Genomic DNA, 27,446 nt, shown 5'->3' with positions numbered 1-27,446 from the left:
GGCTTACTTCTGGCCACCCAGTACCATAGAGATGATCAGAAGATCTTTTAGGTTCAGAGCCAGATGACAGAAATAAAAGCTGAAGGAAAATATGTGTTATTCTCTTAAGCCCAACTCACTTCTTAGTCATGAGCGTCCCCTGTTTGTATGTTCTCTGGTGTTTTGTTCCTCCTAGCGCTGAATTGCCAGTACTTCTGAGGGTGGGGGGTGTGTTTTTCCACTGTTGACTTAATTTCATCAGTCTAACATCATTGACATGAGCTCTTCACTTGTTTAGGATTTACATCATCCTGAATTTCAGATAAAGTCAAGATGCATCCAGCTCAGCAACTTTCCCATTTTGGGAAGAACTTCAGATACTCCCTGTTTGTAATTTACAGCTGTGTCACATACATTTCCTTTCATGTGCAGGAATCCAGCTGGGATCCAAAGCACATATGTCAAGTCATGGCTGTGAGAACTGCTTGGTACTCCGATTTCTTTGTTGGGGTTTTTTCAAATAAAAGTTGTTTGTAAATTAGCAGGACTTTTAAATTATCTATCACAATATTGGCTTCATTTCTGACCATTATGAGGTGGAGATTGTTGCTTTATAAATACGATTAAAAGAACAATCATAGTAGGACTACTAGAACTTTGCTTAAGAGGACACAGAACTGTTGTCACAGTGATTTTCCTTTTGAAACCTACTAAAAAAAACTTTCTTACAAAAGCGAGAGCCCTGCAAAACTGCAAAGATTCATGTACTTATTAAGTTTGAAGGTAAAAGGAGGAGAAAACAATTATTTTATTCTTCTTGGGTTTGATTTTTAAAATTCACTTTGAAATTGGAAACTCATAGTTCACGATTCACTGCAATAATAAAGCTCTGAATTATGGAATGAATAAACATTCTGGCCACAGTAACAAAATAGACACTTAAAAAAGCACAAGAGAAATATGGCACAACAGAATATTCTAAAATAGTTGATTCAGTTTTCTTTGGGATCCAAAAGAAAATGTTATGGTCTAAAGCTGCAAAAAGAGTGAAAATACCATGTAAGTCCCTGTATACTTCACAGTGTGTCTAAAGATGAAATTGGGTGGTTGCTATGATGAAGAATTGTGAAGAATCACTAGACTTGCAGTCTTCAGAAAGTTTTCAATCATCACTGCCACAGGAATCCTTGGACTCCTTTGAGAACTCAGCTTCTGTTGAGTGCCTGTGGCCCTGCTTGCCAAGGATGTTTTTCATAGTAGCACTTCTCAGGGAATGGCTCAGTAAAATCCTATGGAATTTCACTCCAGGTGAAGGTAACAAATGTCCCTCCTAGTAATAGCCTCCATATCTTTTTTATCTGCACAGTTTTTAAATTGCTATATGGTGACTGTAACAGGAAACTTCCCTCTGGACTAAGGAACAAATTGTTCTGCCTTTTTGGAATGCCCTTCAAAGATATTCAGATAATTATTCTGTGGATAGATCTGGAATTTTTGCTTCACTTGAATAAAAGCCAAATTTTACTGCTTCAAATGGAGATGGTTTAAAATCTCTGTAGAGTACAAGGTAGGATTTTCCTGCCATGTATGAAAGAGATACTGCAAGTATAACAGACAGCCATTGTTTTGAAGAATGGTTAAAATCTGCAGAAGTCAGAAATAACTTGAAAGTTTAACAGTGAAAAGTACAAGAATTTAGAGATTAACTCTGATCTCCCAAAAGCAGTGAGAATTAAAAGGATTGAATGTCAAGAACGAGGCCAGATTTGGGGCCATATTTCTGTGAGTTACTTCATTGAAGTGTAACAAGGGTGTGGATGGGAAATAAACAAGAAATATCAGGACACATTTCTGCATAACCAGCACTGTTTTGATGATGTTTGGGACACAGTGTCATTGTCATCTTACCCATGGAGTTTGGGATGTAATATCACTGTTAGTGCATGGCGGCATCTTGGCTGTGAATGAAACCTGGCAAACTCACAGCCCTGATTGTATTAGACCTGATGTCTGACACTTAGATTTGTCAGGAAGACCTCAGTCTTTCTGTTGTGCAGAACTGCATTATTCTGGAGTAGTCCTTAAACAGGTTTGCTGTGTCAGTGCTTGCTTGTCTCTTTTCACACTGCCCTTGCAACCACGTGCTTTCTCCTCCAGTCTGTTGCCTTAGTATCTCTCTTGGGTGATCCCAGGTGCATGCAGTTTCTGCTCTACATTATCAGGGTATGCATGTGCCAGACCCAAAGTTGTTGTCTTCACTGTTTGAACTGAGTAACAGTGACTGCAGGCTTACATCAGCTCATGTGTTTCATTTGTAGTTTTTCAATGTTATGCTTGCTCTGCCTTACCTCAAGTCTTTTGCTGCCCTTACTTGCCTTCCTGTCATAACCACTTATGACCTCTTGTGCTTTTCTTTCCAAACATGTGATTTTCTCGTTCTTCTTTTCACCTGTCTTTGTTCTCCTTTTTCTTTTTCTCCCTATTTTGGATCCATTTGTCTACTCCCACTGCAGGTTGGCTATGGTGTAGCTTTTCCTTTTTTAAAACAGTCTCTGTATTGTTCTCAGGCTGGCACTTGTGCTGTTTGCTTTCCTAACACCACAGCAGAGACATTTGCTGCTGCCAGGTTTTGCAAAGTGTGCCCCACAGTACCAAGCCCATCATGGACTCCATGCCCCAGCCACCTCCACCTGGCTCTGGGGCTCAAGGCTTGGTCTCCCCTTATCCCCTGGTCAGACCAAGACCTGGCTACCCTTACCCACTGCCAGTAGCCGCTGCAGTGCAGTCAAAGTGCCCCATCTGCACAGCTTCTTGTTTATAGGTAATGTTAAAACAAGGGAAGTACATTGCAACATTTAGGCAGGAACATTAAGATGTGCCCTAGAGTGACTTTTCATTGTTTTGTCAAGTTGCAGTTCTTAAACCTGACAGTCTTACTCCCCATGTCCTCTGAGTACTCTCTTAGAGTTTGGGAAGGTGTTAGGGCCTGGATTGGGAATGCCAAGTTGAACTTTAGCTTCTCTTTCTGAAAAGCTTGTCTTTCTGGTGCTGGTTCTGAGCACCAATCTCAGCAAGGATAACCCCTCATTGCTGCATGGTGGGGAGCAATTGGTTTTAGACGGCTGTTAACTTTGAACTGGGCTTCAGAATATAAATTGCTAGTACATATGCAGGAGAAAGAAGGACATTGAAAATTTTTATCAGTACTGAAAATTTGTTTGCACTGAGAAGGGCGTGGAAGGCCTTTTGTAGTGTTTGCTAATTGCACATTCTGTTTGACCACAGGACCTTATTTGTGCTTCCATATTTCCTCACATAATCTTCCACATAATGCTAGTCAATACTGAACATCTCCAGCAATGGCTGTAACAGATAAAAGCATTACACTTTTTTTTTTTTTTACATAATTTCTTGAAAAGGTCATTTCAATTTAAGTTACAACTACGTAAGCAATTAAGAGAGAATTGAAAATGGGTTTGTTACACTAACTGCCTTTCATTTACAATTACCATGACCTGTGGCTTTGCTTCTCTTTATTTGCTGTATATGAAGGCAAGCCAGTATACAGTGATTACCTGAAACAGAAATCACTTGATTCCACCACTGCACGTGGGAGGGCATGATTTGGAAAGCACGTACCACGTACCATGGGACATGGCACATGTGCACATTCACTCTCCTCCCTGTACTTTCTCATGGGCAATGATACTGAGTAATGCTGTGTGATTGTTTTTTCCCTCAGTCCTGAGCTTTATTTACTTTGTTTGTGTGTACTACCCTTACATGTGTGAGCCACATTGATTTCCGTTTTGTGGATGCTTAATAACATAGAAAGTGTGGGAAACTAGCACAGCTTTTAGACTTCTATGCTGTGGAATAAGCTCAGTTTCTCCTGGCTTTTGTGCTTTTAACCACATCAGACTCACTTGACTAAAGATGGAAGAAGGTTTTTTTCTGAAAAAGCAGCAAGAATAGTTATCTGCTCTGCAGGGATGCCTACATAATGTATTTTGAGGTAGCAGTCACCAAATTACTGTTCAATGCAGAGGTATCCCACTTTCGTTCTTCTAAGGAAAACACCTGAATTTATCATGAACTATTAAAATATTTAGACTTACTCCATGGGCATAGTGTTCTCTTACACAGCATTCTGTTTTCACTGTGATACAGCATATCAAAGTTCTTAAGCTTTGTTTTCTTTCTGTCAAGTATTTTGTACAAAAGGATCTGATTTATTACTGATACTAAATAAATTTTATTCTTTTCCACAAAAAAATGTTCTAGAGCTTGTTGGTCCTTTTTGGTTCCCTTTTACTTAAGGCAAAAACTGGGTCAGATTAGCAAGCAGCCTGATGAAGAGGTGACCTGGTTGTTGTCTCCCTGTACAGCATCTCCTGCTCTCTGTATAGGATGTCTGACAGTTTATTAGTACTAGATTGTACCTATTCAACATATCATCCACTGACACCAAATGTTGTTCATTTTACTGCCTAATTTAAACAAATTAGAATTTCCTGGTAGCACAGAAATCAACTGGCTCCTATTAATTAAATGACCCAACCTTTGATGAGCCTGGTGGATTCAGGAGCAGGAGCTAATTGACAGAGCATTTACTGCCAATGTACAAATTTGAGCTACAGGAAATAGCATTCCAGCTCTTCATAGCTGTTTTCAGTGTTAACTGTAATGAATTCCCTTCGTTGTGTTCCCATTTCCACCTTTCTGTATTGCGCTCTAGCAGTGACACATTGTATGTGCTTTGAGAATGGATTATATGAAGAGATGTGCTGTTGCATCAGTTATCAGCAATTTGCATATTGGGACATGTTATTCTTCTGTGAGTTTAACTTTGCTGTGGGTTTGAATGGTAAAGGAAGTTCTGATAATGGATAATTCTACTTGAAGCTTCTAAAATTCACAACTAGAAACACCTCCTTTTATTCAGCAAAAGTGCAGCCCCTTTTATCATTTTATGTTTAGTTAGCTTGATTTTTATCAGTCACATGCTTATTATCATTTCACCTACCAAGCTCCTACACCAATAATTGGGATATTTCTGTACAATTTGTGTACTCCTCCACTGTTGTCCCTGCAGAAGTGCTAGAGGTCGGGTGGCAGTAGGACTTTCTCCAAGATTATGATAAACTGTTTTGCTACACCCCAGTTACATATGTCAGTTCTTTAGTCTTCCACACTTCCAGCTCCTTTTAAAGTTATATTTTATTAGAGGGACTTTTAAGGAAGGGCGGGAAGAGGAAGAAAAGGAAAATAAAAAAGTAAATTCCATCTCTAAAAGAATTAGCCTTCTGACACTTTTTTTCCCATGTTTTTTCCTGTTGAAATGGCATATTTGGTCAAGCCATTATCTTGAGTAAAGTGAGTGGTTTTATTAATGACAGTTTGACTGGAACTTGCTGGTTTAGATAGGAAATGAGCAAGTGTGCATCCATGCTTTGTTTTGCTCTTCTTTGTTTTTCTCTTCTAGTCTATTTAAAATCTTGGTTTGACAGCCTTTACTTTCAGTGCCCTGCTGTCTTTATGCCTAAATGCATTCAGCTGAGCTATTGCTTACAGTTATCACATTCTGGGACAGTTTGTTCAGATGGAGCTCACACAGGGTGCACAATGCTGATAATTGACTTGTGTGGGAAACAAGGAATTCATGAGCTCTACCCCAGGAATGCCAAGCCTTACACAAGTTAATATGCGAAAATTTTCTTCAGTCAGTCACGAAACTGCGGCTGGAAACTTGACACAGAAACTGGAAATGTTTATCATAAGATAATATTTCTTTCAAATAGTCATAAAATAAAAATATATGTATTCATATAAACTGGTTAATCAGGAATACTGAATCCAAAGCAAAAATACTCCCTGTTCAAAAGTTCTTGGGACTGTTGATGGAACATCCATGAGAGAAAGAATTAATGGTCCTGTCATGATGAAGTGGAAAAGAGAGAGTTGGGGATACATTCTTCTGAAGTCAGGATGTAAGAGACCAAGTCTTAATCTGTATTCTGCATTGCTAATCCTCTCCATTGTAAATGATGCCATTCTGGTTGTGCTCTGATCTGTTTTCCTAAAAGAGTTTGTACATCTGAAAGTGTGCATAAAGCTGGTAAATTCCAGATAATTGATTAGTAAGACATAGTAGAGCCTATATCTAAGATTCTGCTGGACCTCTCAAGATCTAAGTGAAGTTTGATTCAATTCAGTTCATTTCGTTATGTGAAAAAATGACAGTGTGACTTTGTTTACCCCTACAGATGAGAACATAGTCTGCACGGTCTTTAAATATTATATGTTCTAGCTATAAATACATGAACAGAAATACTCTAATTTAGTAGAGTTTTCCAGTATATAATTTTCTCAAATTCCTAATGTGTTGCAGTAAAAATAACTCTATTTGCATGTAGCTGAGGATAGAAACAGGAAAAGCCATAGCATGTACTTCCTTGCACGCTATCTGTTTATAGAAGAAGGGAAGAGACATGAGTCTTCTTGATTATAGGTATTATGCAATTGAGGCAATTTTATTCATGTCTTTGAAGTAAAAGCAGAAAATTTAATTCATTTTTCTTGTTCTGTTTTTAAACAGGTTTTTTCCTTTATTTTGCTTTTATATAGTAATTTGATTTTCAATTAAATAAGAAAATTCAAATTTGAAAGCTGGGACACTTGCACTTTTAAACGTTATAAACACAATACTGTTCTTGAATCTTCTATCCTATTTTGTTTTGGATTTATGTTGCAACAATTTGCAGTTTCGTGATCATGTGCTGTTTGTAACAAAGACATCTACTGCATGGAAATTGTTTGACAAATGATGTAAAACTGTGTAAAAGCTCAAATCGATGTCAATCCCAGAAGCATTTTGAAGTTTTGCCAAAGCTGTCAAACACTAAATGTCACACTAAAAAAAAGTTAGACACAATAGTAAAAATGTTCTGTTTCAATATCTTCTGGAAAAAGAACAGTGCAATTTTTTTCCCTTTGCAGCAACAGTTCATTTCAAAATTTGTTTCAGTTTTAAACTTAAACTTATTTAAAGTTGAGTGAAATAGAACATGCTGGCTAAGAAAAAAGCCAGTTTTTTAAATCTTTCCAATCAAACTTCACATATTTTAGGGTGGCAAGATGAATTCTCAGTGCTTTGGGGAGGCAGGAGAGGGAAGGGGAGAGCAGAGAGGTTTAATCTAACCAGCTTGTGAAATCTATTTACAGACATGTTCTCAGGCCTTGTTCATTGTCCAAAGTGTAAAATCAGACAATTTTATGGGATGAGCAAAACAGAAATTCATAATACTCATGTACCAGTTAGTGCCTGATGTGGGCACTTGGCAGTGTGTAATATAAAGTACACAATTTAAACCATTGAGCCTGAGAAATACAGATTGCTCAGGCATGGAGTGGCTGTGTCTGTCTGAGCCATAAAAAAAGGAGTCAGCACTCATGGAGGCCACAATATCCTTTTGTGTAGCAGGAAGTGCCTAGTGCTTGTGGATGACTGTATCTGACTTTGAAGGTAAATGTCTTGTATCAAGTATTATCCCAGAATCACAGAATGGTTTGCGCTGGAAGGCACCTGTAAAGATCCTCTAGTCCAACCCACCTGCGATCACCCAGGCTGTCTTCAACTAGACCAGGATGCTCAGAGTCCTGTCCAACCTAGCCTTGGATGTTTCCTGGGTGGGGCACCCACCACTTCTCTGGGCAATCTGTTCCAGTGTTTCACCACCCTGATATTAACATATTTCTTCCTTATTATCTTGTCTGAAATTCTGATATTCACAGCTGTGATATATTCACAGCTGCCAAAACCTTCGCGAAGAACTTTGCATGCAGGGTCGAGGAGCACCATGTTATTCTCTTTTCAGTGATCATTTCACCACTCAAAAACACCTGACTAACATCTACATCTTAAATGCATTTTTGAGAAATTTTCTTAAATAAATGATCCTATTCCCAGATAGTTTGTGAAGAGAGGTAGACAATTCCATGTACTTTCTCTGAAAGCTTTTCAGGCCAAATAGGGAACACTGGCAATTAGAACCTTCAATATCAGGGAAAAGTTAAGGCTTGGCTTTGAAAGCAGTGAATCATACCTGCAACTTTTGTGTTTATACTTCTCACAAGAGTTGATGTGGCTGACTTATTGCAGCAGTCATTTTATGAGCTTTCATTGTTTCAGTTTTGACAAAGAATAGAAATTATGGATATAGAAGTGGGCATGTAGCAGAACATACCCATGCTTAGAAGTCCCCTTATCTCCCTCAGAACAGGGTTATATCCACACAGCATTGTGCACACAAACCTGAGCTCAGCTCAAGGTAGCTTCTGTCATGAGCAGGCATCGTGAAATGCATCAGCTGGGTATGTGCTAAGCTGTGGTGAGTCTGTGTAAGCTCTGCAGTACCACACCTTCTTCAAAGCAAGTGAAGTGCTAATTCAGGTGTATCTGTACTGAGCTAGCCAAACTGGGGACAGCCAGCTGGTCCAAAGGCAATGAGCCCACTGTGCTCAGCCTTGGTGTGACCTCCCTGTGTGCAGTATTGGGCCCTGCAGTTTAAGATTTGTCCTTGATTGAATGTCCTTGATTGCATCCTGAGGAGAGAAACAAAGCTGATAAGAGGGCTAGTGACAGGACATGTGGGAATGTTTCAAAACTGCATCTGAGGGATTTGGACTGGACATTAGGACAAGCTTCTTTACGTGGTCAAACTCTGTAACAGGCGTCCTAGAGAGGTGGTTGATGCCCCAGGTCCGTCAGTGTTTAAGAGGCATTTGGACAGTGTCCTTAATAACAGGCTTTAACCTTAGGATAGCCCTGAAGTGGTCAGGCAGTTGGACTGGATGATTGTTTTAGGTCCCTTCCATTTGAAACACTTTTCTGTTCAGTTACAGCTGTAGGGATGGCAAATCCCAATGCCTAGTGTCAAGCTGTGATTATATTCACTTCTGCACAGTACAAAAGAGAGCTTGATGCATCTTTCAAATTTATGGCCTCTATATTCCTCTACATGTATGCATGTAAGAATTTAAATCTTGCCTCATTGTACATAAGGGATTGGAAGAAAAGTTAATTATTCATTAAAGGTGCTGAGTTTCATTTTAACAGGTGGTTATCTGAGGTTTGGATTTGTTTAATCCTGTTCTGTCCCCTGCTTTTTTTTCTGACAGACCTCTTGCAATGGCCTCAAATCAGCAAATGCAGATCACCTGAAATGGAGACATTTTCATGTTTTTGGACTGCTGGAAATCTTTATAACCTCACTGTTCCAAGAATACTACAGCTGTTGTACAAGAAGAGGTAATAAAAGCTGAAAAAGGAAAAGAGAAAAGTAATTTATTTTGGCATGCTTGTTAGGTTGCTACTGTTAATTTTTTTGCTGTGATATGAGCCATACTGTTTTTAAGGGTATAAACCCATGTTTTAAGTACATTTTTCCAATGTTAGATTTTATTGGTAGTTATTGAGCAATTTGCAGCAATAAGCAATTATTTGACAGATAATTAAGAACATATTCTTACTCAATTTAGGTTCAGGTTGCAGAATCCAAAACTGACACTATATAGCTTGGGTAAGGATTTTTTAATTGGCAACTTCGGTTTATTCTTCATCCATCTAACCTGCAACACTGAGATTCCTTATATGTATGCACAAACGTGGAGGTTGGATACAGGCCCTTTCAAATTTTTATTAAAGTTTTATGAAGTCCCCATTGATCAATTGATGGATAAAGTCTGAATGTACAGGTCCAGGGGGAAAGGCTGCTCTGATACTGGGTTAATGTTCTATTGAATCCTGTTCAGTTATGATTCAGCTCCACTTTAAGCTTTTTTAAATTTCAGGTTGCTACAATGATTAGCCTGAAAAAGGACGTAGACATTACCAGTAATGGCTATTAAGGAAATAGGCCTTTTGTTCACAGGAATAGGAGGATGTGCTTTTCTATTCCCTCTAATGAACAAGGTTTTGATATCTTTTTGATCTACAGATGCTTTTTGATGATGGTAATGATATATTTGCATAGCAGACTTAAGCCTAATAGCAAGGTTGGCTTTCTTAGTTACTCTGAGACGTCTCAGAAATCACAGGGACATAGAATAACAAAATCATAAAATGCTTTGGGTTAGAAGGTGCCTTAAAGTTCAACTATTTTCCAGGCCACTAAGAGTACATGAGGTTTCTTCAATATGCAGGTTTCTTCAATAGTGGTTTCATTGTAAATCACCATCAATATTGACATGTTTTTATCCCTTTCATAAATTTTACAACTTATCAGTATTGTGTCTTGTAATATCTGTAATTTGTACTTTGAACGGTCTGTAAATCTCTCTCACAAATATTGCATTTTTGCTGTCATTCTAGTAATGAGGAAGACTGGAAAGAATGCCCTGATTATATCACTTCAGGACAAAATAGTTGTTACTTCAATGCATCCTACACCTCTGTGTGGACACCATATTGTGTTCAACTTGCCAGTAAAAATGAAGTATATGATAAAAAATGTTTCAGTGTTGATGAAATAGGTATGCTTTCATTATGTATCTTACCTCTATAAGCTTTTGTATTACTTAGGCTGTATTTAAATATTGCCTCTCAAAATAGTTAGTACCTAAAATATACGATACGTGGGAAGGGATTTGATTTTGTAACACTGTAATGTGATCCACAACAGAAAATATTGCCTAGATTGGAAGAAAGCTTAAGGGATAAAAGCAAATATGTGATTTCTTTTTCTAAATACCAGTGGTCTCTCAAATGTGTGCATGCTCAAATGAACTTGTCTTTGCTTTCACTTTGAGTCCTTTCTAATGGATGCTACATCTCCTTGTAGAGCAAAGTTGGCATTAAAACCTTGCTCCTGCAAAGCTCTGGAAGCCAAACACTATTTTTTTCCTGAATCAACTGTAATGTAAAGGATCAGTATGTCTAGTATTTCTAAGCTAGGATTTATATTTATGGCAATATGAATCTTGACTGCCTGGGACTTTACAGATGTTATTGCTTGTTCAGAGTGGTAGTGTACCACCATTAACTGCATATCCAGATAATTTATTCCAACAGGTGATTAGAATACCCAATGCCCTCTTTTATTCAGCTGAGCATTCATTCTTAATCTTCTTTATTAGTTGGTTGGGTGAGATTTGTGCAGAACATATCTATTGCCAATTGGCAGAATGCCTTCTTGTTATCAAACTTGCAATAGCTTTGACATTGCAATATATTTGATTTTAATCAGAAAATACATGGTTAATATACTTTTTAAATCCTGAAACAATTTATCAGTATGGTCATTTCATATTGAAAACTGGCTGTTTTATTCCAAATATTCTGTTTAAACAGTACTACCTGATCCCCCTGTCCACCTTAACTGGACTCTGCTAAATACTAGTGAGACTGGGATCCATGGGGATATCCAGGTAAGATGGGATCCACCACCAACAGCAGATGTTCGGAAGGGATGGATTACTCTGGAATATGAATTGCAGTACAAAGAAGTTAATGAGACAAAATGGAAGGAGGTATGAAACAAATATTTATTATACATTAGTCATAGTGCAGTGCAGGCTTGTTCTATCCCTAACACTCTTGTACCACTATGAAAAACATGTTTGTAATTGCTAATCAGACAATGCCTTGTTTCTTAAACAATATACCTGCGTTTTTTCTGACATTTTCTAGCAAATACTGTAACTTTATGTGTCAAGATAGTTGACAGGCAGGTAATGAAAAACCCAGAAACACCTGTGTTAAATTAGTAAGTATAGGAAGAGTCAGATATATGCAAGTGTTTTCAAGGATAAAATATTTGTCTATTGTTTTCTTAAGCTTCAACTATTTAAGCAGTGTTTGATGTTTCAGTAGTCTGAACAAGAATATTTTGTTTGGTAAATATCACCATGTCAATCCAGATTCTTCAGAGTACCTGTAAACTTTTAATACTTATAATGTAGATGATGGATGGATGGATGGATGGATGGATGGATGGATGGATGGATGGATGGATGGATGGATGGATGGATGGATGGATGGATGGATGGATGGATGGATGGATGGATGGATGGATGGATGGATGGATGGAAAGTGGCAGAATGAAGTGGCAGAAGGAAGGAAGGGAAGGGAAGGAAGGGAAGGGAAGGAAGGGAAGGGAAGGGAGGGAGGGAGGGAGGGAGGGAGGGAGGGGAGAGGGGAAGGAAGGAAGGAAGGAAGGAAGGAAGGAAGGAAGGAAGGAAGGAAGGAAGGAAGGAAGGAAGGAAGGAAGGAAGGAAGGAAGGAAGGAAGGAAGGAAGGAAGGAAGGAAGGAAGGAAGGAAGGAGTTACAATTTAAAATTTTATACAATAAGCAAATAAAAATAATGCACCATAGATAAGACTTACAGATTTTATACCAGACATCAAGGGGAAGTTTTTGGATAGTCTGAGAAAATAGAAAATAATAATTATAAATATTTTAAGTTTACTTTTTGAAAATCACTTAACTTCTCATGTAGTTAGTTTTTCTGTTACAGGTAAGATATTGTGCCCATCTTACCTGAATGCATAGGCTAAATTCCAGTGTGTCATGGCATATTTGCATATGGAGAGCTCTTATTCAATTCAGTAAGAACATCATGTCAGAGGAGAATCCTTCCTTTGCTTTCTTATTAAAACGAACTGAGTTAATTGGCAGAAAAAAACCCCCAGATAATACTGTTACAAATTTGTCATTAACTACAAAAGGAAAATTCAAACAATTTGAACATAGCCAGATTTACCAGTTGAAATATAGTCAAACTGGTTTGCTTGCCTTCACCTGTGAAAGACCTTGGCTCACTCCTCACTTCTGGTCCTTCTCAGTGTTAGCATTTTCTCTTTAACCTAGTCCTTATTAACAAGTCTACAGCCAAACAGACCTATATTGTCTGTAATGATTTTTTCTAATAATTCTCTGTCTTTCTATCTATACTGGTTTAATATATTAGCCTCTTAATAGATATATATATATATACTTAATATATTAGCTTCTATTTTAAAGCCTGTGAAATGTGTTAAGTTTAGGCAGTAAATCAATAATCTTTAAGACACTGAAAATCTGCAAATGTTCAAAAGCAGAATACAGGTATGTCTCTAAAAATGCACATCTTTATGTTTTTTTAATTAGAGTTTTGATATCAGACATATAAATACCCTAATAAAGCTTTGTTCTTGCTCCAGTACTGTCACCAATCCCAGAATGCTTTGAGAATAGTTCTCAGGAGAGCATGAACACAGATAAGGAATTCCTGATTGTGAGACTTGCCTCAAGAGATAAAGTATTATAGGTTACGTTGGACATAACCTGTGTATAGTGTAAGGTTTTGTGAGCCTTTCATTTTAGCAATATAAACATGGCATAATTCACTGAGACACTATGAGAGTACAAAAGACAAATTTCTGAACAAAATCCTGGTCTGGTCTAGGACAAGAGCAAATTCTGAATGACAGCACTGGAGCAATGCTACAATTTCACTCTTTGGATTCCTTGCTACAAATGCCTTCTCTAATGAGTGTTCAAGCACATTAAGACATAACTGTCCGCTTATACATGGTCAAGTTATACATGTCTAGTTATTACTAGTTTTTTGCACAAAGGATAATCCTTGACTGCTTAAATATACCATAATGCTTTGTACATATAAATAATAAAAAAATTAATTTATAGTACTTATTATAGTACTATGTCCGTCCTTACTGAGATTTGTTTGTAATTTTCCTATTTTTTTGGGATGATTCATTGTTTTTTCTGCATAGCCTTTATTATTTTCTCAATATATTTACTAGTTGAAAATAAATAATTTCTAAATTGAAAGAAGATTAAACATTAATTAGTAAGTGTTAAAACAATAAGTTATAGTGATAAGAGGACCAATTATTTTCTGAGAAACATTCTAAATGAATAAAATCCACCCTGACATAATGGGTGTTCATGAGACCTTTTATGTTGTCTCTCTCATATGGCTTTTACTTGAATTAATCCGTGACAAATGCTGTTTGTTCATCTATTCACTTCTTGCTGAACTTTCCCCACTCCATACATCCTGCTCCATCCAGGAGTCTTTCATAAAGGCTCTGATTTATTCTTCTTGGCTTTTTCCAAGTAACAGCATTATTTGGGATGCATGTAAACTTATCCATAAAACTTCAGTGAACTATTTCTTTGTGGCTTAATACCATGAAATAGGTATATATTAAATATCCTTCCCACTGGTTTCCAAATGGATATTCTTCACATATTAAAATCATTGGTGATGTACAGCAATGGTTCTCCACAATGCTGAACTACTAGGAGAGAAAAGCAGTCTGTGTTGTCCAAAATCTGACTGGTTGATTGTAAGAACATTGGAGTCTGGAGTCACCAGGGATCAGACAACTCCAAAGATCATACCTACCAACAAATATTGTCTCAAGTTGAGGTTATGCAGCTCTAGAGATTATAGGACTGTATTGTTGAAGCTTCCTTCGAATTCCCAAAGGCTGCTGTTTTCCAAATATTTAAAGTTATAGCCACGATGCTTTTTTTCTGGTATCATATTTGCTTCTAAAGTAAAAGTAGAATATAATATCTTCCGCATGGATTTCTATTTTGAGCACATTTTCCTTATTTTGTATACTTTTGTAGGGTTATTGGAATAGAAATGCATATAGAGTTATAATAGAAAAAGGCAGAAATTTTACTTATTAAGACCTCCAATATGTTTTCCTAAACATTTTCATATTCAGCAGTATCGAAGTATGTTTCAGCTAATATAGAAGTTTCAAAGACCACAATCTGATGCCAGCTGTCACACAGTCTCCATTATCACATTTTGGGGGCCTATACATTGTTCTCCAAATAAAAACATTTATAACATGCAAAATGTTTGGTTATAACCATTAAATCTGTAGTGGAGATTGCAGTAATTTAGAACTCCTGTGTTATTTTAACAGCATTTTTGGCATTCTGCAATCAGTAATGTTGTGTTATAATAGTAAAAAGTATTTACAACCTGAAAGATCAGTGAAAGATGTTCACAACACCTACTTATGGCATGTAATTGGGGGAAGCTGCCTTTCTTCACTGACTGTATCTACAGAACTTGGATTCTCTGCTTTTCGTCCCCTGAATCACAGAAATGCCTGATGACAACTAAGTTGACAGTAAATGGTGTGAATGTTCTCTGAACTATTCTTGTGCTATCCTTAAAATGCCCAGCAGCAAAAATGCCTTCAGAAATCAAGCAGCATTGTAAAATTTCCAGTACAACTCAACAAATAAATCACAGTTCTTCTGTCTTTACAGTTAAAACCCAGGCTCTCAACAATGGTTCCACTGTACTCTCTGAAGACAGCAAGAGATTATGAGATACGAATCCGATCAAGACAACGAACTTCTGAAAAATTCGGGGAGTTCAGTGAAATCCTCTATGTATCATTTTCTCAAATAGGCATTGGATGTGATCATTGTACAGAAGGTAAATAAGCAAAGCATTTTTATAGCTGTGATTCTTGTCTTTACGGTGATGGGGTAGAGGGTGGTTTCAACCATGTTAAATGATTGAATACAGAGGTATTCCAGCCTACTACGTGAGAATCACTGGGAGAGATTGAGAATGTTCAAGTTCCGTATACAAGTTCAGAAGTAAACTCAGCAAGACTGTTTCACAGATCATCAGAGATCAAAAATACAAATAGCTTTAAGAATCAGAAGTAACTGCTATTGCACATCTCATGGAGTCTAAACCAGAATTAAATCTCCTACTTCATCATCTAAAATGAGCACTGGGAAGTGCAGAATTGTGATTTCTTGCAATACTGTTGGCAAGGACAGTGAGCATTTTTCTCATTCTTGCTTATGACTAGTACTCATTTTCAAGTGCTGTTAAAGACAAGAAAAATCAGCCATTGAGAATCACATTTTTTCTATTGAAGGAATGAGACAGTGCCTTTTCCAGACATTCTCAGGTCTGAACTACTAAATTAAGTCTTCAAAATATGAGTTCTTTAACAAGTAATTTTAACAAGCTTCTTCACATCATTTTCCAGGTTATTAGTGAAGGTGTTATATAAAACAACCTGTTACTCTTATCTTTCAAAATCTGGCTAGATTCTCCTTTTTAGTTCTTCCTATTATTAGTTCTCATTTCTAATTTATAGGAACAGTTAATGTTCTGTATATGTGGCATTTTTTTATTAACCTTATCCACATTAAGTGGTCATGGTTTTCATCTGAATAACATTAAAATACTTGGAAAACCTAAGGCCATCCTAAGGCCAGTTTTCTTCAGTCACTACAACTCAGATTATCCAAGGTGATTCTAATCCACACACATCACACAGCAGCAGTGAGCTGATTTGATTGAGAATTTATTTTTGATTGAGAATTTATTTTTGCTTCTTTTGTATGTCACTTTCAGGAACACAGAATTAAACTTTAGATATGTTTCATGTACTAATAATTTTAAGTCTTCTAATTCAATGTTCTAACTTCTTGAAGGAGCTGGACATTTGCTGGTCTCACTGACATGACAATGAGTTACTCAAATAGAGATCTGTTTAACACAGACATATCCATATAGGACTTTATTGATGCCTGGAAGCATGTCTTGTCAAAATCTGAGCTGGGAACACAGAGCACAAACTCGTACCTGAATTTTTTTATTTTGTTTTTTCTCTGAAAGGTCATTTTTGATCATATATAGAATTTTAAAGATTTCTGTCCAGTGTTCCTTGGCCCCAAAAAAATAGTGAAATTTCTGTAGGGAATTTTAAATTATGAAAAAATGAGAAAAATCTAAGACTAAAGCTAGAAAAAATTTTCTCTGTGCTTTGTAATTTACAATGTAACATTAAGAATCATGGAATTGCTAGTATTTAAGAGATAAAACATTTATCAGCATTGTTATTCATTTCTACTAAATTGCTTATCTCAATTAATTACTAAATTCTTTGTAGCCACCTTAAAGGTAAATAAAAGGGGCTTTTTTTTTCAGTTGATTCAGTTGGTTCGCAAAATAATTAATGTTCAGCCTTTAGAAAGAGAAGTGGTATGTTTTTTGACACCACCATACCTTAGTTTTTGTGAGAGAAAAATAGCTTCCTTGTGATTTTATGTGCTATTAGTAATGTTCTCTCAGCTTGAATGAACAAGCATTAGCATGATCTGTGGCATTACATGCCTCAGGACTACTGATACCATGTTCCAAGCAGGCAGAATGTTCCTCATCACTGGTTTTGCTATAGACATTTTCTTTATTAAGATCTTGTTTAGATTTATGAAATCAGTCTGGTTTAGCAAGGAGTCTCAGTGGACTCGTAAATGCATAGAAACTGCTGAGACCAAAAGCTACCATGGATTAGGAATGATACTTCCCAATTCAGTGCCTTGACTGAGGCTCTCCCAAACCACACCCTGCTCACTCAGCCCCTCTTCCCCTTTCTGCTCCAGTGGGAAGGGGTTGAGAACTGATAACGCAAAAAGTGAAGACCATGGGTCGACATACGAGCAGTTTAGTGGAAACAGGAATGAGATAAGAGAACAAATAGTAAAAGCCACAATATAAATAGCAAAAGTATACAAAAGAGAGGGTGGTTCACACCCTCTGAGTGAGAGATGCTCACTGCAGAGACAACAAGCAATGTCAGAGAATGCCACAACATTTTTCAACCAGAAGTCACACCCTTCTTCTCGGAAGGCAGGGAGTCCCTTTGTCCACTCCTGGCCGTGACATGAGGTGGTATCCAATAACCTCCAAGTGCTGGCCAGAACTAAGACAAAAGCACATTTTTATTTCTGCTGAACATAGAACTTTCACATTTAAGTAACAAAAATTTTCATCAGTTTTTACCACTTTGGAATCCTCAGGTGGTGGAAGACAAGGCTGAAGTTAAAGATGTGACATTCCTGCTTATATGTTCATGTTTTGTTCTTTCAGAAGTTGAGTTTCCATGGTTCTTAGTAGTTGTCTTTGGAGTGTGTGGGCTGGCTGTAACAGTGATCTCAATCATGCTGTCTAAACAACCAAGGTAGAGACTTTTTATTTGTTGGATTTTATGTACCTGTAGCTTAAAAAAAAAAAAGGAAAAAAAAGATTTTTCAATTATTTCAAATCTGGGGGGCAATGAACCATTTTGAGCATTTTTGTCTATTCTTGTAAATTACATATACCTGGGATTAGTAGGTATGGGGCCTTCAGCATGGGGAATCTGCTTATCGCGATCTTCCTCTTTCACTGCAGTACATTTAATTCTGCAGAATTTACATGATTGATTTACTTATGCTTTGAACTGTTTTTTTAGTTCACTCAAATTTTGAACATACTATTTTTTATTCACATGCTGTTCAAAAGTTTAATACAAACCTATGTCTATGTATTTGATTTTGTTCTTAGATCATTCCACTAAACTCTATTTCTTGAAGCCAAGGGAAAGAGATTGATTCATAGGGCAATATTTGGTCTCTGTAAATAAATTGCAGTTCCTGTAGATAACAGGAATAAAATGAAACTAAGCACAGAATTGCATTGCTTGTAAAAATTATGAAATGGTGTCATATACAAAAATGAAAGAATGAAACATACATAAAAATAGCAGGTTTTAAAATTAATTAATCCCCTAATACGTGTTTTCAGGGATAAGTTTTGGCAGAATTCAACTTGGATGTCATATCAGTACTGTTTTACACTATGGAGCAACACCATGGTCAAGACCCAGTGCACACATGCGTGTTGTCAGTGGTCTTGTCTATACACTTTGGAAATGAACACTGAATAGTTTTGCACATACCAAAAAATGGTGGAATTTCATTTCATACACTGAAATTAAAACAATTTGGTGCATTTGGAGCAGATCTAAAAAAATTTTTTTTCATTAAGCAGTAGTTTTTTATTTAGGCAAGCTCTATGCTTTGACAGAGTTTAATTTCAGGAAGCCATTCCCTGCAATAGCATCCCAATCCCAGATTTAAGAGCAAGGCTCCTGATACAATTCATGACAAAAGCTTGATGTGTCAGAAGGGAGCAATGTGCATGTAGCACCAGGAGCTAAGGTCAGCACACTGAACAGGTGGTCTCAGAAAATCCTCAAGTTTAGAGCATATTTCTAATCAGAGTTTATAAATATCTTCCATGATAATCATGAATGCTGGAAGAAGCTTTTCTCCACTGAGGACCTCATGTGGAAAGTTTTTCTGGACGGTTGGTGTGAGCCCTTTCCTTCAAACTCGAGCATTTAGTGGTGAAATGGCAATGTATTCTGCAGAGAAGCAGCCTGCATAGGTTTTCCATAATGCAAAATATCCAGGCTTGGTTTCCTTCTGATTCTGAAAGATGCCAATTCATATTTTCCTCAGTTATGATCTCACAGGCTCTGAGCGAGTCTCTGTAGGACAGATGCCATAGGTTTAGGTCATTAGAGTTGAGAGATGAAAACTTGAATTATGCTAGGCTAAGAAAGGAGCAGAGCACAGTTCTCCCTCCCAAATGTCTTCTCCAGGCAGTGAGTGGTAAAATTCTTTGTCTGTTTCATTAGAAGCAATGCCCAGTCCTGTCAGAATACCTGATTTGTGGATTCAACTGTAAAGCACAAGTCCTAACCCTGAGAACCCAACCAGTTTACACTGCCTCTCCAGAGGTTAGATGGAAAATTACTGTATTTCTGGCTCTCACTAGGCTTTCTGGGCAGAACACTGAGGATCTGCTCAAAACCAGAAACCTCTGAGGCCATGGTTAAGCCAAAGGTGCCTAGATTTCTCTCTAGGCACTCTTCAAGACATGTGACCCTCTTTGGACTCACCAATGTCCCTAAAAAGGCAGCAAAACTAATATCTGGATTTGTATTTACCATTTTCCACACCTTACTTTCTAAAATAGGCAATTAACCCAGTATAAAGAGAATTTTGAATTTTCCTTTAGTTCGTCTGTTTGCAAAAGAAGCAGAGAGGTAACATGGAGGAGACAGGCATGACGAGCTACTGTTGGATTATGATTAAGGGAAAACCATCCTTCTATTAGAACTGGGGGGAGGCAGAGTGGTTTGGTTTGGAGGGTTTTTTTGTCCCCTAAAAATTAGGAATGCACTTTATGACGGATTAGAATAATATGTATTTCCACAGCCTGGATATGCCCAAGCAAGTTACTAGACCTTTCTCCACAAGGGCAACCCCCTGCCTTAATTACGTATTATTTGTTGCACTAATAATTCAAGAAGCAGAACTGTCATAGAGACGGCAAAATACTAGCCTAAATTTTTGCAGATGTTTTTCAGTTTTATTTATCAGTTCTAAAGTAATTCACTCTTTCCACCAATTCCCGTTTTCTGTTCCCCTATTTAAATTTATTGGGCATATGCAAGGCTACTGTATCCCTGAAAAAAAATTTGGAAAGGCCACCACATACTGAGGTTTATATCAGGTTGCATTGAAAGTGTGTATAAAGGGAATGTATTTACAGACCTCTAGGAATTTACTCTCTTTCTATACAGCATTGAATTGTCAAAGACCAGACTCCAAATTGGATTCTCACATAAATTTAAGTGATTTCCAAAAGGAAACTTGCAGAGAACTTGTTTCTTAATTAGCAATGAGAGAAAATATTCTTTTCCTTAGAGTATTTGAAATTTTATTTTCAAACATTTAAGTTTTGAAGTAATTAAATATGAATGCAATGTAAGCCTGTCTTCTTTCTAACTTCCTCAAAAAAGACCACTGTCAATTAAAAGCCTTTTTTTTTTCAGGTTAAAAATGCTTATTTTTCCTCCTGTGCCAGTTCCAAAGATTAAAGGGATTGACCCAGATCTTTTGAAGGTAATACTGAACTCTAAAATCTACAGTGAGAATCTTTGTAGTAGTAGAAGATGACAACTGTTGTCCCAGGCAGAAAAATATTGTAGAAGAAAATTCTAACATCTGGAGAGTTGCCATTGAATTAGTTTGCATAAAATAATTTTTAATCCCTTTGCAATTATTACATAACTACAGTCACCTTTACATAAGTCAACATTATAAAAAGGACAAGCATTTCTATTACTTTCTTTATAAAATTCTTTTTTATTTGCCTTGTAGAAAGGAAAGCTAGATGAAGTGAATTCCATCTTAGCCTGCCATGACAACTGCAAGACACAGCTCTACATTGATGACTTGTGGGTTGAGTTTATTGAGTTGGACATCGAAGACCCTGATGAAAAGAACAGAGCCTCAGACACTGACAGGCTCCTGAGTGAAGATCATCTGAAATCTCACAGCTCCTTGGGAGTGAAGGATGATGATTCTGGACGGGCCAGTTGTTGTGAACCAGATATTCCAGAGACAGACTTCAGCGCAAGCGACACGTGTGATGCCACATCTGACAGTGATCAATTCAAAAAGGCTACTGAAAAAGAAGAGGATCTCTTGTGCCTTGACAGGCAAGATAATGATGAGTCACTTCCAAGCCTTGCCAACACAGACCTGCAACGCCAGCATAGGAGTACTCAGTCTGAAAACAGCCACCTGTGGGCACCTTTTGGAGAGAGCATTGAGTCACCCCGTCCGTCAGTCCATACCCAGATGAGTAACCAGAATTCACTAGCAAGTACTGACTTTTACGCTCAAGTGAGTGATATTACTCCAGCAGGCAGGGTTGTACTTTCACCAGGGCAGAAATCCAAGCTGGGAAGAGCACAGCGTGAAGGCTGCATAGAACAAAACTTCACCATGGACAACACCTATTTCTGTGAGGCAGATGTGAAAAAATGCATTGCTGTGACTTCCCACGAAGAGAATGAGCCACGTGTTCAGGAACAAGGCTATAATGAAGATGGTTACTTCACCACAGAAAGCCTTACCACTACTGTTGCCAATCTTGGAGCTTCAACAGCAGCACCCCCAAGTTCAGAGATGCCTGTGGCAGACTATACGTCCATCCACATCGTTCAGTCTCCACAAGGCCTTGTGCTCAATGCCACCGCGCTGCCGGTGCCAGACAAGGAATTCAACGTATCTTGTGGCTACGTGAGCACAGACCAGCTGAATAAAATCATGCCATAGCTCTTTTTTTCACTAGGCGTGTGTTGTGTTTCACAGCAGAGAGTCAGTTTTGGGCTTGTATGCTGGAACCAAAATGAAGTCTAAAAGTTTTTTGTGGTTCCTATAATTTTATCTGAAATGTTGCAGCGTAAAATATACATCAAAATATTCCTATTGTGTTCTGTAAATATTATCTATGAATTTGTCTTGAGGCTGTTTTGTCTTGTTCTTGTGGGTGTTGATTTTTGTGAAATTAAACATTGAAATTACTGTTTAATGTACAGTAAATTGTGCATTTTGATAAAGCTAAAAATCAGGTGGTTTAAAGTGTAAGAATTTAGGAAAAAACTGCTGTTGGCAGAGTTCTTTATATTAATAGTTGGGAACTGATCATAAAAGTGAAAACACAAAAGTAGCTTGACTAAATAACACATCTATTTTGATTTCTATAAATTGGTAAAATATATTTTAATACTTTGGTCGTAAAACCATAAATTTTTTCTATTACACCAAATATTGTTGTTCAATTATGGTGACCCATTTAAGTAATGTAATTGCTGCAGTCCTAAAAAGGAGTTTTCTGTTTTTTAAAATTTTGTTCATAGCTAAAAGAAAAATAGGTTTTTACAGAGCCATTTTATACCTCCAAAGAAACCTATATAAAATTTTGGAATATTGTAGAAACTTAAAAGTAACTGATTCTATTACTTTCTTATGGTAACTACTATAGAAATATACATGCAATTTAAAGTTCTATGTAAAATTTTAAAATATACAACATACTTGGGCAAATTATTCTGTTCCTCGTCAGATTCTAGTTAATGGTAATAATAATACACTTTTTATAAACAAAATCTTGTTGACCACAGTATTAAAACACTGTGCAACTAAATTTTCACTGAATATTTTTGAGAACACGTGAATAAGCTCTGATAACTTAGCAGCATAGTATCTTCATATTTGACCAACTTCTGAAGCCCTTCCAGAGCCAAAGGTATCATTATTACATTTATTTTTTGGTGCCACATAAAGTCTTTATTTAAAAAAAATAAATTAAGGACTTCAGAAGTTAGCCAGCAGTTAATTTTTAAATATATAACAGGATTAAAATACTTCAGTGGAACAAGGGGATCAAGTGCTGTATTGTTCAAATGTGGTTTTTGTTTTTGGAGCCTAACAGCATCTCCTCTGACCGTGTTAGGCACCCTTTCAGAAGGAAAGGAGGGAAAACTGAAACTCAGTGGGGAAGCTCTCTTTGTTCTTGCATATGTTAAGAGCCTGACAGAGCTTTGCAATTAATTCTTATTGTGTCAGGAGTTACCTTCCTAAGCCGTGGTTTCATCACAGCAGGGTTCTTCTTAGAAGGCAAATAGGAACATTCATTTCTTTACTCTGACCTGAACAGAAGTGTATGATGTGCAACAAATTCAGGTCTTGCATATGATGTCTCCAACTGAACTCACTGATGCTCTTTTTGTGACCAAGTGCTACACAACTGGGCCCAACTACTGGGTGGGATTTTTAAGTTTAGCACGTACTTTATGGTAAATGTGCATTAGATATTCTGCTAATTTGCTGCTATAATTTTCTAACAGCTGCATTATTTAGTTTCATATAAAATTTCATAGATGGTAGACACTAATGCAAGTAATGCCTTTGTGTGTGTTTGAAAGAAGTTTCTTACTCTGTTTCTATTGCCAAAAATAGTTAAATACCTCAGTCAAACTCAGAATGTCATTTTGGTACTTTACTGGTCACACAAGCCATGATATGCCGGTCAGAAAATGTGTCTTTCAGTTTCTATTTAACTTTCTCTATGTTAGTGTTTTGTTTGTTTTTCTCAAAGTTTAATAAATGTATTGTCTTTGATTTGTCTGGACACAATGTGGTTTTTTACAGGTAATTAATTTTTTTTAACGGAAAATAGAGATTTTATTAGGAGAAAACATTTCTCATAGAATAAAGCATAAAGCCACTTTCCTTAGAATAGAAACAATGCCTTATATAATCAGTGTTTTCACTAATGGATGTGTATGGAAACAAAGGACATATTGCACCCAGAGCTGGCCAAGATGTGTTGCCAGTTTAGCTGACCCATTTACATGCTGCTGGAACATCCTGTGATGGGCAGGCTAGTCCCCAGCCTGTACTGGTGCATGGGTTTATTCTTCCCCAGCTGCAGGACCCTGCAAATTCTCCTTTTTGGAACTTTATTAGGTTCCTCTCCACACAACTCTCCAGGCCTGTCCAGGTCTCACACAGCCTCCTGGAGTACCAACAATCCTCCCAGCCCTGTGCCATCCTCAAACTTGTCCCTTCATCCCATGTCCCTTCATCCAGGTCACTGATCAATGAGCTGAACAACATGGACCCAGTACTGAGCCCTGGGGAACATGGCTGACTGCAGGCCTGCAACTGCACTCTGCACTGCTGATCACAGCCCTCTGAGCTCTGGCAGTCAATTCTCAACCCACCCCATTGTCCACTCATCAGCCCATGCTTCCTGAGCTTCTTGTGAGGATGTCACAGGAGATAGTGTTAAAAAGCCCTGCAGAAATCCAGGTAGGCAACATCCATGGCTCTTCCATCTTCTACCCAGCCAAGCATTACATATTAGAAGGCTTTTTTGTTACCTATGCTGCACGCATTGGTCTACAAACATTCCAGGGAGGTAACTGGGCATGCAGGTCTCCCAGGAGGGGTGCAGGTGAATTATCACAACCACACACACACACCCCCTCCTTGAGGTGGCTGACCTGTTGGTTATTGCCTTTGAAGGCAGATAGGGAACATTTGTCACTGCTCTGGTTGGCCTAGTCTATTTACTAATTGGATGGAATAGTGTGAGAATTGCCATTTTGGATCCCACCCCCAAAGCCCTTCACATTAAAGCCCATCTCAAACACATTGGCCAGCCTGCATGTAAACTGCCCACACATGTTCCCTTTCTTAGAATGACACTTTGTTCATAGATTACCTGGCAGAGTTTAATCTGTCCTAGTATCTCTATTCAGAAAACTTGTTGGTTATCAAAAGCAAGGACTTAAGTTGCTCTGTCTGTTGGTTTCAGCAAGAAGCCACCTTGGTTTGGAAAAGTTTGAGCCTCTTTTATTCCATCAAGCAAATGTAAATTTCCTAGGCTTAGTGTTACAAGAAACTGAAAAAAGCTTCATCTATACTAGTTTCCATTAAGATGTGTCAAACATAATGACTTACACTACTATTCTTTACTACTTAGGGTGAAATATTTTTTCTGACTTATGATACAGGGAGTGAGATCAGCAGATTATGACAGCTGTTCAGCCTGAATGAAAACTAACATTATAAAAGGTATATTTTCTATTTTAAAATGAAGTATTAAAGAAGAGTTGAGTGCTCTTTAGACCTGCCATGATTTTAGAAATGCTGCAATTTAATGATGGCAATCTCTATTGGGAACACTTTACTGTCATTTACAGTTTAGTATATTTAATTACATATGCATCAGCATAGTTGTATGAATGGGACGTAATTCTCTGGTTCAAAGAAAAACTTCAAACTGTATGACACTTAGCCACAGACAACTTTCTTTCCTTTGAGATTTGCTCAGGGGCCTATTACCAGACAAAAAACAGGAGTGTCTGATGCAGACTACCTGATCTGAGAGGAAAAGGGAGAAGAGGGAGAAAAGAGGCATCCTGGCCTGTATCAGAGACAGTGTGGCCAGCAGGAGCAGGGAGGTCATTCTCCCCCTGTACTCGCCACTGGTGAGGCCACACCTTGAGTGCTGTGTCCAGGTCTGGGCCTTCATTTTGGGAAGGATGTTTAGACGCTTGAGCACATCCAGAGGAGGACAGCAAGGCTGGTGAGGGGCTTGGAACACAAACCCTGTGAGGAACCACTGAGGGAGCTGGGGGTGATCAGCCTGGAGAAAAGGAGACTCAGGGGTGACCCTATCACCATCCACAACTTCCTGGAAGGTGGCTGTAGTCAGGTGGGGTTGGTCTCTTTCTCCAGGCAGCAACTAACAGAATGAGAGGACACAGTCTTAAGCTGCACCAAAGGAAATGTAGGTTGGGTATTAGGAAAAAAAAATTTCATGGAAAGAGTGATGAAGTTCTGGAATGGCCTGCCCAGGGAAGTGGTGGAGCCACCATCCCTGGATGTGTTTAAAAAAAGACTGGATGTGGCACTCAGTGGCATGGTTTACTTGAGGAGTTAGGGCGTGGGCTGGACTAAATGATCTTTAAGGTCTCTTCCAACCTAGACATTCTGTGAATTCTGTGAATTCTGTGAATTCTGTGAATTCTGTGGAAATGTTTGGAGCATGATACTATTTTTATTACAGAAGAAATGCAAATTTGGGTGGTGGGAAAATAAGTAAACACTACAGAATCTTAGTTGTGTCAAACATAATGCAATACCAATTTTTCAGTTTAACTCAGAATAACTATTTCACCAAGATGGTGGAATTGGTAAGAATTTAACCAGCTTTTACAATCAATTCACTTTGAGATACAAGTGGATATGTTCTCTCTTGGAACTGACTCTGGCTAAATGTAATTTAGCAGTACAAATTCTTCTTTCTGACTAATCATTATTAATTGCCTACACAGTCAGTGCTTTAACTGCCATAGATACCATGCCCTCAGGCCACAGAGTAGCAAGATGTAGTCCAAATCCATTTCTGTGATTAGTATACTACTTAAACACTCTGGCATAACTCTATTGAGCGAGTGCTGCCTTATCTTCTCTAATTAGGGCTATTAGAGTAGGTAACATGCAGAAGCTGAAGAGAAACTGTACCAGTGGTGTCAGAGAAACAGGCACAGCAGAGAGGCTGTCAGCAGTCAGCATGACAAGCAGATGCAGTTATTAAAACCAATGCATCTAGTAAACTGGCACACTGCTTGACAGGTTTAATTTTTTATCGCTACAGTATTTGGTATTTCTTTTGCATAATATAAGCTTCTTTAATATATGAAAATTAGCTGACTAATGAAACATTAGCTTCCTGCAATTAGTCTGAGAAAGCAGATCATCCCACATCATGTGGTAATTTGTGAGAGAACATAGGTGAACTCCCCTCCTTGACACTGGAAGAAATAAAAGTCTGCAGAAGGCTTAGTGGGAGTAAAAGCAAAGTTGATGAGCTTATGCTTACAGCATTCTATAACTTCCCATCACAATGCTACATATGGTGGTCCCACTACTGTCCCTGGTCTGCTTTTGAGCTCATACTGAAGGAAATTAAATCTGTTCCATAACAGACACCTGAGACCTAGACATGCTAGGAAACTGATTTGTCTTTTTTTTAGTAGTAATTTCGACAGATTTTTCTTTTTCATATATATTTTTTCCCTTGAATACAAAACCTTACAATATTATACTAGAAAGACATAAACTATAGAACAATGCAGTGTCAGTTAACTTCCTCATACTGAAATTTTTCAGATCTATTTCCTAGCAGCTGTGTAGCATGCA

At 37.7% G+C, this 27,446-nt stretch overlaps 1 protein-coding gene across 2 annotated transcripts in view; it reads left to right on the top strand.

Annotated features, from left to right (window-relative positions):
• The window catches only part of GHR (growth hormone receptor), a 115,809-nt gene extending 91,951 nt beyond the window's left edge, over positions 1 to 23,858 (top strand). For both annotated transcript variants that reach the window (XM_030968151.1, XM_030968152.1), the window contains 7 exons: positions 9,160 to 9,289; positions 10,352 to 10,512; positions 11,330 to 11,508; positions 15,285 to 15,456; positions 17,917 to 18,007; positions 20,714 to 20,783; positions 21,042 to 23,858. In XM_030968151.1, the coding sequence (XP_030824011.1) occupies positions 9,160 to 9,289; positions 10,352 to 10,512; positions 11,330 to 11,508; positions 15,285 to 15,456; positions 17,917 to 18,007; positions 20,714 to 20,783; positions 21,042 to 22,004 (1,766 nt within the window). In that variant the 3' untranslated portion in view covers positions 22,005 to 23,858. The remainder of the gene's footprint in view (positions 1 to 9,159; positions 9,290 to 10,351; positions 10,513 to 11,329; positions 11,509 to 15,284; positions 15,457 to 17,916; positions 18,008 to 20,713; positions 20,784 to 21,041) is intronic.
• Positions 23,859 to 27,446: the final 3,588 nt, after the last annotated feature.

Source organism: Camarhynchus parvulus, chromosome Z (genome assembly GCF_901933205.1).
Source record: "Camarhynchus parvulus chromosome Z, STF_HiC, whole genome shotgun sequence".
Classification (NCBI taxonomy): Eukaryota; Metazoa; Chordata; class Aves; order Passeriformes; family Thraupidae; genus Camarhynchus; species Camarhynchus parvulus.
Note: the sequence above shows the minus strand (reverse complement) of the source record. Positions and strands in the feature narration are given on the sequence as shown.